This window comes from Malania oleifera, chromosome 8 (assembly GCF_029873635.1).
Source record: "Malania oleifera isolate guangnan ecotype guangnan chromosome 8, ASM2987363v1, whole genome shotgun sequence".
In the NCBI taxonomy this organism is placed as follows: Eukaryota; Viridiplantae; Streptophyta; class Magnoliopsida; order Santalales; family Ximeniaceae; genus Malania; species Malania oleifera.
Window position 1 is genome coordinate 8,375,292 of NC_080424.1, and position 12,296 is coordinate 8,387,587.

Genomic DNA, 12,296 nt, shown 5'->3' on the forward strand with positions numbered 1-12,296 from the left:
GATAACAGATTTATCCACTAAAGTCTTAATACCTACTCGTGTGAAATTCATTTTAGAAAGTAAGGAGTAAATGTCCGTTTGAAGGGAAGTGTTAATGGTCATTTTGATTATTTAGAATTATTAGTTTGTATTAAAGTTATGTAAGTATGAGTCAGTAAGTGTGCGTTTGGCCTTTCAATTCACCAAATACTTCAACTATTTCGTTTATTTTAAAGAAAATCTCTATTAATCTTCAATATGTCGCAACAAATTAAGCCTCAAGATCCCAGCGAAGGAGCCAGCAGCAGCAAGGGTATTGTGGTCATTGAAGTTTGGCCTTTCAATTCAGTAAATACTTCAACTATTTTTATTTTTTTTATTTTTTTTTTTCAGAAAGTGACTATTAATCTTTCTTCAATCTATCACAACAAATTGAGCTAGTAGGTGGTCTTGAAGGGCTTGTAAGCCTTGAGATCAAGAACAATCCCAGCGATGGAGCCAGCAGCAGCAACCAAGGAAACCGCAAGGCAAGCGAAAATGAGGATTTTGGAGCAGAGCCATTTGCCGCTCCATTTGGGAATCTTCTTCTGTGCAAGATACATCTCCACGGGGAAGTAAACAGTGAGGGGGCAAAACCCCAAAGCCCCCAGAAGCCCAACCACATCATTGAAGAAGGGGAGAAGCATGGATATCACCGTGGTTGTGATCACAAAACTGGTTCGCCACACCAGCTGGAAGAGGTTGAGCCTGTAGGGGCGGAAACCTGGGATCGAGATTTTGACTTCCTTGGATACGAAGTCGCTGTCTGGGAATCTGTTTGTGGCAGATTTCTCGATGAAGGCGAAAATGGGTTGGGCGAACACCTGGTACGCTCCCACCAAGTGGATTACAATGGCGGCATTGCCTATGTCAAGAAGCCAATACGGATTGAAGGAACCAAAGCCGGTGAGGAGGTTACCGGGGGCCATGTCCCCAAATCCTGCGTAGCCCATGCAGCCGCAGAGCATGTAAAAGATGGTCGTCACGATAACACTTATCGCAGATGCCTTCTTCATTGTCTTGGATTCTGTTGGTGGGGATTTGATCGTGTCCTGTTGTGGATGCCATAGTTCTAGTTTAATCTTTAATTGTAAAAAAAAGGGATGAATTTTTTTTTAATTTTTTACGTATGCTGTATGCATGCATAGTACCTGAATTTCGATGAGGACGGCGGAGAAAGCATAGGCAAAAGCTATGTTGCCAAGGGCTTGGAAGGTCCTCCATACTTTCTGGGTCTCAGTCACAACGCCAATGTGGATTCCGACGAGACTTCCCTGGATTTTTTTGTTCTCTGTTCGTCAAGCAAGAGAAATAAATGTTCGAGTTTCATTTGGCAAGACTATGAAGTTTCATATTCAGAATTGAAGAAAGACGTGAAACAATTAAGACCTATAGCTTTTGCCATGCCAAGGGCAAGACCGATGCCAGAGTAGGTGAAGGACATGACAGCAGCGACAATGGAGAGCCACCATATCTGGTCAAAGTCTGGGATTTGAGAGAGTATTATCTCTGCGATGCCAAATGCGATCATGTATGGATTGCTAGATATGTGGCAAGAACTCTTCCCGCGGCTCTCGTGGAAACAATTCGACCTCTTGATTGCCCTTTTTGATCAATACCCATTAAGCCAAAAGATTTAAAGCCAAAAATCTTGTGAGGATATGTCTAGAACAAGGACTTCAGTTAGGAAAGAAAATGATAAAAAATAAGAAAATTTATTTTCCATTATATTTCTTCTCTATCTCCAATCACCTTGAAAAATGACTGTGTCCAAAGGAACCAACAAATTTAATCATAGACACCAACAAATACCCCCAAGGCCTCAACATGCCTTTATGGGTACTTAAATCCCGATCACCTCGAAATCATTAGGTCAAAGACCTTTTTTTTTATTATTATTAATATTAATGATATGTAAATAGAATCAAAGGTTTTATCTACGCTCAAAGCATAAAATTGTCATTTGGGAGTTATTTCAAGCAAATATATATTTTTTAATTTTTTTGGATAAAAATAAAATAGATAAACTTTCTCTTTGAAATCTCGGAAGTAAAAGAATTTTTTTTTTAAAAGTTGGATGGGAAAAAGAAGTAGGATTCAAAATTTTGGATTATACTAAGGAGAGATAATAGGAAAAAAAAAAAAAGGCAAAAGGGAAGTCATTAATTTAGTATATTTTTATTTTATTTAAACCATTAAAAATAAAAAAGGGAATTTCTTTATTTTTTATTTTATAATAATTTTCAAGTTTCAAAAAAACATCCTTGGCACACTTTACAAAGCAAAGATCCGGGTGGGCCCATCAGGGCGGCTGCCACCATCACATTCTTTATTTTCATGTTTGGAAAAATAAACTCAAGTGAATTTAATTATTTAAGCGCAGCTTTGAGTGCAAAATATGTATAGCGATAATAATACAACGTTTAATTTTGTATCTTTTAACTAGAAGAGTAAATGGGCGTAACTGAACTCTGTTCTTCGTGTTTTTTTGTGGGACTTACATCATGCTTATTGATGATGCAATGGTGTATCCAATGGTGATTCCGAAAAGATTCACGTACTGAATTATACCACAGAGCTTGACCTTGGCTCCACCTGAAAATTCGAAAATCATTAAGGCAGAGATTTGTTTTAGAGGTTTTGAAAAGAATCTAGCGGCGGGGATTCGACTCAAGCTATAAAACAACTACTTGGGTGCATGTTTACCGAGATTGGATCGAACGGCGTCCATATAAGTGTAGTTTCTCTTGCCGGTGAGGGGGTCGCCGGTACGGTAACAATCGGCGAGCAGAGCAGAAGTGTGGAAAGTGATGAAGGAGAACACAATCATAGCAGCAGGGCCAGCAATCCATCCGAGCTGAGCAATTGCCCAGGCCAACGATAGAACTCCGGAACCAATCACAGCTGTGATGATATGAGCACTCGCAGTCCAAACACTCCCTGATCCATTCATACATATATATAGTTTCTGATAATTAATTAACTGATCGATCCTAAAATGAGAAATGGTATATGAATTGCAGGGGAAGAGAAGATTTGGGCGTACGTAATGGGAAAGATGTAAATCGAGTATAAATTAATTAGTTAATTACCGGTGCGCTTGGGACGGCCGTCGTCGTCGAAGACATCGGAGGCACTTTGGGGAAGCTGGTGGCTGAGGGTGACGTTGAAGACTTGGCGCTGGGAATGAGTGCGGTTCTTCTCGACAGTTTGTTCCGCCATCTTTGTAAATTAGAGATGGAGAGAAGAAAAATATATGTACAGAGCTTTTGTGAGAGATCGATGAGTATAATAAATAGAAGAAAGTTGGAAAATGAATATGATTTGGAAGCAACTGCGGACTGCAGAAGATATATAGGGGATTAAAGAAGGCAGTGAAAGAGATGGGTCTTCTTCGGTGATGGGTTCGTGGAAGTCGTTCATTGGAGAATTTGGAGAGAGAGAGAGAGAGAGAGAGAGAGAGAGAGAGAGCGAGAGAGAGAGAGAGAGAGAGAGAGAGAGGTGGTGGCGGTAGGAAAACGTGTTTTTCTCGTTTTTTTTTCATATTTTTTTTTCTGGGTGACGTGAATTCGATTTCGATATCATGAATTTGTGATGGGAGAAGTTGGTTAATTGTGAGAAATATTTTTTATTTTGTATTTTAAATTTTTTAAGAAATTATAAAAAATTTAACTCATTTTTTAGTGTTTTAAAATTTGTATCAAATATATTGTCAATGAAGAACTTGTTTAAATGTACAATATATATTTTTTCCATATTTGAAATAATTACGAAAGAAAATAACTTTTTTCTTTTAAAATTATTTGAGAACGATATAAGATAATATTTCAAATAATAAATATTTAGGCTTGACTTTAGATTTATGTGAATTTAGAATAAGTTTAGTGCATAATATATACACAAATTAAAGTTTAAGATTCAAATTTCATGCTTTTATGATTAAAGTAAGATAGAAATATAAAAAACACTAAAACTATGTTTTTCAACTTTTTTGTATGATATTTTTGTAATTATTTGAAAAATAAAAAAAATAACATTATTTTTATAAGTAAATAGTATCGTAACATTTTATTATTGTTTCATCATTTTCCAAATTATTGTAATTCAATTAATTTTCTACCAATGATATAATTAAACTATAACATTTTTATCGCAATTAAACATATAAATATAAATATGTATATATATATGTATATATATATATATATATATATTCGGGAAAAAGAGATTGATCTCTCTTGAAATTTTATAAATAGGGGAAGAATTTGACCTGAATTAACTTACTATAATAATATTTATGTCATAATATGTCTTTTTTCTTTTCTGATTGTATAATACTATAGTATATTATAATAGGAATCATTATTTCAAAGAATTTTAAAGCATTTTATGGTGTACAATTTAAGTTTAAAATTAGATCACATAAATTGGGAAAAAAAAGTAAGTTTTCTTTTCTCTTTCCCTACATGGGGTCCATATTCTTGAGGCAATCATTCTCAATTCAAAAACCATAATATTATTATTTTCTTTTTTTGAAAGAGGTAATATGAATTTCAAAGTAGAAATATTTTTAAACATCAAAATATGTTCTCCTAAATTGTGTCATGTTGGATATGATTATAGATAACAATAAAACCTAATTATAAAAAAATAATAATAATTGCTACAAGTGTCTAGAAATTTCCTCCCTACCATTTCCTAGATATAAAAATGGGTATTTTTTATTTTTATTTTATTTTTAATCCCTTCCGTAAGATTGGAAGAATGGTACAAATACAAATGCTTCGCATTTGAAAAGGATATAAATGAACAAATTGGAGATGAGGGTAAAGAGATCTTCAAAAAAAAAAAAAAAAACCCTTATATGTATAAATAAACACTCGTAGAAATTATTATTACTTTTTTATAATTAGGCTTTATTGTTATCTATAATGAAATCTATTTTTTGTGATTGAGAATTGATATAGAGCTATTGTAAGATGATAAATAAACACTACAGCCTTATTTGTGTACTGATTTTTTTTTTTTTTCTTTTTCAACGATTTGCTCACTCTTGACTCTGGCTAGCTAATATACAACACAAAACTTTACTATCATTTCTACATCTGTCATTAATTTAATACAAGAAAAAGTAATAATAAACCAGACATAACTTAGAAATTTTAAAAATGATAACAAAGTTGGACCAAATATAGAAAGTTTATCAATAACTTTTAAAAAGAATGTTCTGTTGTTCGAAAAAAACTGAGTGCATACGTATGCCAGATAATTTTACTATATGTGCTTTCAAATGCTTGGAAAAACGACTTTATTTATGTTGATTAACACATTGCATGCACTATATGTTTGTTTTTTTCAAAAAAAAAAAAAGAGTGCATGCTATATACTTTAAACTTAAACAATGGATCCTTCACAATAAAAACTACCATAAAAGAGAGAAAATTTTAAATTCCCTTACCTTTTAGCTTGCACACGCCTTTCTATTTTTCAAAACTATCTCTCTCTACCAATCCTCTCTCTCTCTCTCTCTCTCTCTCTCTCTCTCTCTCTCTCTCTCTCTCTCTCTCTCTCTCTCTCTCTCTCTCTCTCTCTCTTTATTTATCTTTCTACATATGTAATGAATGTCAAAGAGAGGTTTTTACTTGACGAACAACAAGAAGATTTAGAAAGGGAGAAGAGAGCTAACTAGATAGATTACTAATTGACGTCTCTTGGGTCTTAACTATCAACCCCCACAAAGCATTTATATAGAAAAACACAAAGCAAACCACACTTGATACACATATTAAATGCCCATTGGAATGGAAAAGAGTCCCTTTGAATCAAAACTCTCTCACCTGTTTGGCTTCTCATCCATCCTTGTTGAAAAGAGAATATGGTTCCAATTGAGCTTTCTCAATCAAGCTGAAATGGTATGAGGAAGGATTACTATTATATTAAGCACCTACACAAACACACGCATGCATGCATGCATGCAGTATCTTATTCCCTTCTTTTATCTCCCAACGACTGAGGAAAGAAGAGCTTCCTTAAGGAAGAGTAGCTTTCAAATATCATTTCAGTATTATTTATGTATATTTAATTAAATTATTTATTTATATATTTTAAGCTAGTTCTTTAACTAGGTGTTTGGAAGCTTAGACCTTTTTTTAAATTTAAATTTATATAGATTTAGGTAAAATGTAATACAAAATTAATAGTACAATCTAAGATATACTACTTAATTTATATATAGTATATATAATATATAATTCATGCTTGGAGCCAAGTGGTCATTTTCTTGTCCTATATAAAGATGTTGAACGTTGATACTTTAAAAACATTACTAGAACTTGATCATCTTTTTTTCTCACACAACGTAATGCATGGCAGATTTGTCGATCTCTTTTTTTTTTTTTTTTTTTCTCCTCTTTATATTACTTAAGATGTTATGCAAAAGCTTATTTATTGAGAACAAAAATATTAAAAATGAATAAATGCTATTGTTGAGACTCTATTACTTGAAATCTATTATAAGTAGAGCATTTCATACCGTGGGTTGAAATCATAAGACAATTTCATTGAAAAGATAATAGAAATTTTAGAAAACCCCTTAATTGGACAGACACAATTGAACCATGTAAATTCATTGTGTTATTCTTCTTCTTCTTCTTTTGAGACCATAGTGTCCAAGGCCCTTTGCATATTCAATGTAGTGATTCTAAAAAATAATAATAAATAATAAAAAACAAAAAATAAAAAATTAATTAATTAATTATTAATTATTAATTAAATAATATATTAATATAATATAATATAATATAATAATATAATATTTTATATATATATATATATATATATATATATATATATATATAACTAATCTGAAGGATTCCTGATCCTTTAGGAAAGTTTCAGCAAGACACCCCCCAATTCTCTCACTGTCTCACACTCACTCTCTTTCTTTCTCCTCTGCCCATATCTCTCTCTCTCTCTCTCTCTCTCTCTCTCTCTCTCTCTCTCTGTCTCCTCAATTTCTCTTAAATTTTCAGTCAAATCAACGATCGAACACCACCACAGGATCCTAACTTCGATTCTCATCATTTTAATTGGAGCATATTCGTGGTTTGGGGATCTTAGACACCACTCCAAAGTTAAGGTAAGAAAAATGAATTATGTTTGTCGTTTTAGAATTTAACCGGATAACAGGAGCGTGAGAGCGTAGGAATGTTTTGGCTAATTAAACTAAAATATATGATTACAGGATTTTGTACTTCAAGTGCTGCAGGCGACGGTTTAGGATCCTTACAAGTACATTCTCAGTCATCATGTAAGGGGATAGATTATGTGTAAAGACCTGCTTAACTTACCACATAATTAAACACATTAAAACCCTGATACCACTAACTAATTATAATAATAAAGTCAACCTGAACCCGTGGGTAACGGGAACACACCTGTCATACACAACGGAAACCTATGAAGCAGTAAATATAGATTTCATTCACCAAACCATAAGATACACTATACCAAAGTTACCTACATTCTACCATATACTGTATTTATATACAGTCCTCAAAACATCAATAGTTAAAACTAGGATATAATACCAAAAATCAATAGATCTTAGCTCAAAACTCACCCTCGTAGTGGGGTAGTAAAAATGGTCTTGACGGTGGGTTCGGTTCGCCTGTCTTTCTAGGTCCCCTGAAATGGTTTAAACTGGAGTGAGACACCTCTTAGTAAAGAAAATAAACTAAATACAATTGTATGGTAACATTAATATTTACGTTCTATAATAAATATATTACACATGTCGCATGCTTGAAAACACTAATAATAACATAACTGAGTAAACATACAATTTCATGGTTTACTAAATCATACTGTATTTCACTGTTCATAAAATCATGTGATATAACTAGTAATTCTGAAATTTACCCAGGATGAATAGCTAGCTGATGTCATGTATTACCTCCCATGACGAGTTGTGCAGCTCGAAGGTAGGACCCAACAATAGCTGGCCGACCACTGCCGAGTAAAAAAATGTTTATAAGTACGATGGGTCCGCCACACCCTAGTCTGGACTGTCAAGTTGATGTTTACAACTCTACACTGAAAGCCACATCGACTATCCATCTCTCACCCCCTTTACTAGCAGGGGCAATTAGCACAAGTCTGAACTGAACTGAACTGTATAGTTACGATACCGTGCTCCTAATAACTTATCTAAACTATCAACTGGGTTCTGATAACATATAGTGCATGATAATATACTATTTGAACATAAATATATTGAATATTATTTTATGAATTTTGTAATAATATAAATAATTACAACCTTGCGTCGAATACATTCATAACTACAGCCTTGCGCCAAATACATTCATAACTGTAGCCTTGCGCCAAAAACATACATAACTGCTGCCTTGCACCGGCTATCAATCATGGCCTTGCGCTGAACATTATATACATACTGATATGAATAAATGTAATGTTTATCATATATTCCGAAATCATAGTTTACTATACCATTATGTTATTCCTGAAATAACTGTAAATATGTTTTTCCTGTAAAATTGACTTAACATAATACAATCTGCATAAAATAATATTCATGCCACACAAACTAAATAAAAATCATGAATTCTGTTATGAAATCACATTTTCTGACATTTCATATTAAAAATACATATTCCTATGTAACGGCAATATTTTCACAAACATGTTTAAACATAATACATGCTTTCTGAACATAAACCTGCTATTAAATAATAATAATTTTCATAAAAAATACTGTTTTAGTTTACTCCCTTACCTAACTACTGAAAAGCCCCTACAATGTCTAATCCTACACTCGCAGGGTTCCCCATTCAACACCCTGAAAACAACATCTCCTTGAACAAAACTTCAGTATTTCTTCGAATACTACATTTTCTACAACTGTAGAAAAGCCAAATACTAAATAAAAAGTCTTACCCTAAACATGGGATGGAGTCCAAGTTAGCCTTACTAACGATCTACTCCAGCAGACTTAAAGAGAACTTCCCCAGGAGTAGCATGGTGGCTTTGGATCATTGATCCAGTGAAAAATGGACTCAAAATCTTAGAGAGAAGGGGAGGTAATTGAAGAGGAGTGAGAGAGAGAAGTTTCACGTGAAAATTCTATGCTGAAAACCGAGTTTAGGTTATTTATACACTTGCGCTTGTCGATGAGACATGTCACCTTGTCGACGAGGCCACTAAGGAAGTTCGTCGACGAATGCTCATTCCTCATCGATGAAATTTAGAGCTGAAAATAGCATCTCGGTAACTTCTCATCAATGAGACACATATCCCCATCGATGATCCCAATAAGCCACTTTGTAGATGAACGTTTCGCGTTTATCGACGAGGACCTGCTGTGACCCCTCTTTAAAATTTCCTTTTTCTCCCTCTTTATTATTTAATCATTATAATTTCTTCGGGTCTCTACATTCTCCACTCCTTATAAAATTTTGTCCTCGAAATTTACTATCCATATGATTCACCATCCTCTGAAAACAAACAGTCTACTTATTTTATTAATTATCCTCACTTGTGGCAGAGGAATACCGTGGTTACATACTGAGTTCTCAGAGATTACATATATAAAATCAAATCAAATTCTCCCAAAACCAAAATATTATTTATTAACTAAACTAATATATACACTGACTAACTTACAAAAGAAACATTACACAATAACTTACACTTTACCTGATTATAACTGAACCCTATGGAACAATTGCAGGTAGTTCTGTCTTATCTGTTCATCGAGTTCCCAAGAAACTTCTTCTATTGTGTGATTTCTCCATACGACTTTTACTAGAGAAATCTTGTTATTACGTAGTTCTTGTTCTTTCGTGTCCAGAATCTATACTGGTACCTCCTCAAAACCTAGTGAATCACTGAACTCTAATTCATCATAACTAATTACGTGAGAAGGGCCTGGGATGTATTTCCTCAACATGGAAACATGGAATACGTCGTGTATCCTGTACAATACAAGTGGTAAAGCTAACCGGTAGGCAACCGGCCCCACTTTCTCTAGAATCTCAAACGGGCTAATGAACCTAGGGCTAAGTTTACCTTTCCTTCCAAATCTCATAACCCCTTTTATCGGAACTGTTTTCAAAAACACATGATCGCCAATATCAAACTCCAGTTTCCTGTGACGGTTATCGGTGTAACTTTTTTGTCAGCTTTGAGCTGCACTGATTCTCTCTCTAATGAGCCGAACCTTATCATATGCTTGCTACACTAGTTTTAGTCCCACAATTTTTCGCTCACCCATCTCGTCCCAATATAAAGGAGAATGACATCCCCTACCGTAGAGCGCCTCAAACAGTGTCATGCTAATGCTGGCCTGATAACTGTTATTGTACGCAAACTCCGCCAACGGTATGAATTGAATCCAACTACCCCCAAAATCCAGCAATCATGCTTGAAACATATCTTCTAATATATGTATCGTCCTCTTAGTCTTCCCATCTGACTAAGGATGGAACATTGTGCTGAAAGATAATTGAGACCCTAGAACCTCCTGCAATCTCCTCCAAAAATGTGATGTGAAACGCGGGTCTTGATATGACACTATAGACATTGGCACTCCGTGAGAACGAACTATATTCTAAATATAAATCTTTGCTAGTCAGTTAAGGGAATAACTAATCTTGATAGGAAGAAAATGGGCGGTCTTAGTCAAACGATCCACGATCACCCAAATTTCATTCTGGGCATGCAATGCTGTTGACAGCCCTGAAACAAAATCCATAGATATATGATCCCATTTCCACTATAGGATATAAAGTGGCTGGAACTAACCTTCTGGCCTCTGGTGCTCAGCTTTTACCTGTTGGCACATCAAACACTGTGCTACATACTCGCCAATCTTCTTCTTCATACCACTCCACCAATATGACTCTCGCAGATCCCTATACATTTTTGTACTTCCGGGATGAACTATGTACAAAGATCTATGAGCCTCTTCTAGGATGGTCTTCCTGATATTAGCATCAACAGGAACACATATCTCAAATGGAATCGCAAAGCTCTGTTATCCATAATACAAAACTCCTCTCCCTGACCACTCTGTACTCTAACAATTACCTCTGCTAATTCTGGATCCTCCATCTGAGTAGCTTTAATCCTTTCCTACAGAGTAGGCTGCACCACTAAACTGGCAATACATGCCTGAGGATCATTCTCGACTAACTCTATGCCGATTCTCTCTAGATTCATCATGATCGGACACTGAATCTCCATAGCTGCCAACATTAGTCCCACTGACTTCCTGCTTAACGCATCAGCTACCATGTTTGCTTTCCCTGGGTGGTAATTGATAGTACAATCAAAATCTTTAATAAGCTCCAACCTCCTTCTCTGTCTCATATTCAGTTCCTTTTGAGTGAAGAAGTACTTTAAACTCTTATGGTTGGAGAAGATTTCACATCGCTCCCCATACAGGTAATGCCTCCAAATTTTCAATGCATGTACTACTGCAATCAATTCAAGATCATGGGTAGGGTAGTTCTTTTCATACTTTTTTAACTTCCTGGAAGCATATGCTACCACCCTGTAGTGACCCGAAGAATAATAGAATTTTAATAATAAGAGGGAGAGAAAATAGATACAGAAATAGAAGGAGGTCGTAGACTTCGTCGACGAGAAAATATCGAGAGACGGTTTGGGCTGCTCTGAATTTCGTCGATGAACAAATTTTGTGAAGGGCTTGTCGACGAGGTGACGTGTCTCGTTGACGAACCTAGCCCTATAAATAATGGAAACCCAAGATTTTTTACCATTTTTCACTCTCTCTCTCTCTCTCTCTCTCTCTCTCTCTCTCTCTCTCTCTCTCTCTCTCTCTCTCTACGTCTCCCTCTCCCTTCTCTCTTCAATTCCAGCCCCACCAGTCACCGGATCGACGATCTGAAGCTACCACGACAATCCTGGCGAAGTTCTCTATGAATCTGCTGGAGGGGATCGTTAGGAAAGCGAGGTTGGATTTCATCCCAAATTTAGGGTAAGGACTTTTATTCAGTTTTTGACTTCCTGGTAGTTATAGGAAATGATGTATACAGAAAAATACTGATGTTTAGTTCTGGAAAATATCATTTTTAGGGTGTTGTATAGGAGGCCCTGCGGGTATCGGGCTAAAGTACAGTAGGGGTTTTTAGAGTTAAGGTAAGGGAAATATGCTATGCTAGGAAAATTCTAAATATTATACAGTGTATTTATTTACGAAAATTATGTATTATAGTATGGTGTGGCTTGTGAAT

The 12,296-nt window shown here is 35.0% G+C and overlaps 1 protein-coding gene across 2 annotated transcripts; it reads right to left on the bottom strand.

Moving 5' to 3' along the window:
* Positions 1–203: 203 nt before the first annotated feature.
* Positions 204–5,738, bottom strand: LOC131162529 (amino acid permease 3-like). 2 transcript variants are annotated; one of them, XM_058119115.1, is made up of 7 exons: positions 5,477–5,738; positions 3,111–3,240; positions 2,725–2,958; positions 2,520–2,613; positions 1,408–1,622; positions 1,170–1,309; positions 204–1,070 (listed from the first exon to the last, which is right to left on the bottom strand). In XM_058119115.1, the coding sequence occupies exons 2-7, from the start codon at positions 3,238–3,240 to the stop codon at positions 417–419; spliced, it is 1,467 nt and encodes a 488-aa protein (XP_057975098.1). In that variant the 5' UTR covers positions 5,477–5,738; the 3' UTR covers positions 204–416. The 2 variants fall into 2 exon arrangements, with proteins under 2 accessions (XP_057975098.1, XP_057975099.1); XM_058119116.1 differs by lacking the exon at positions 5,477–5,738 and having other exon boundaries at positions 3,111–3,344.
* Positions 5,739–12,296: the final 6,558 nt, after the last annotated feature.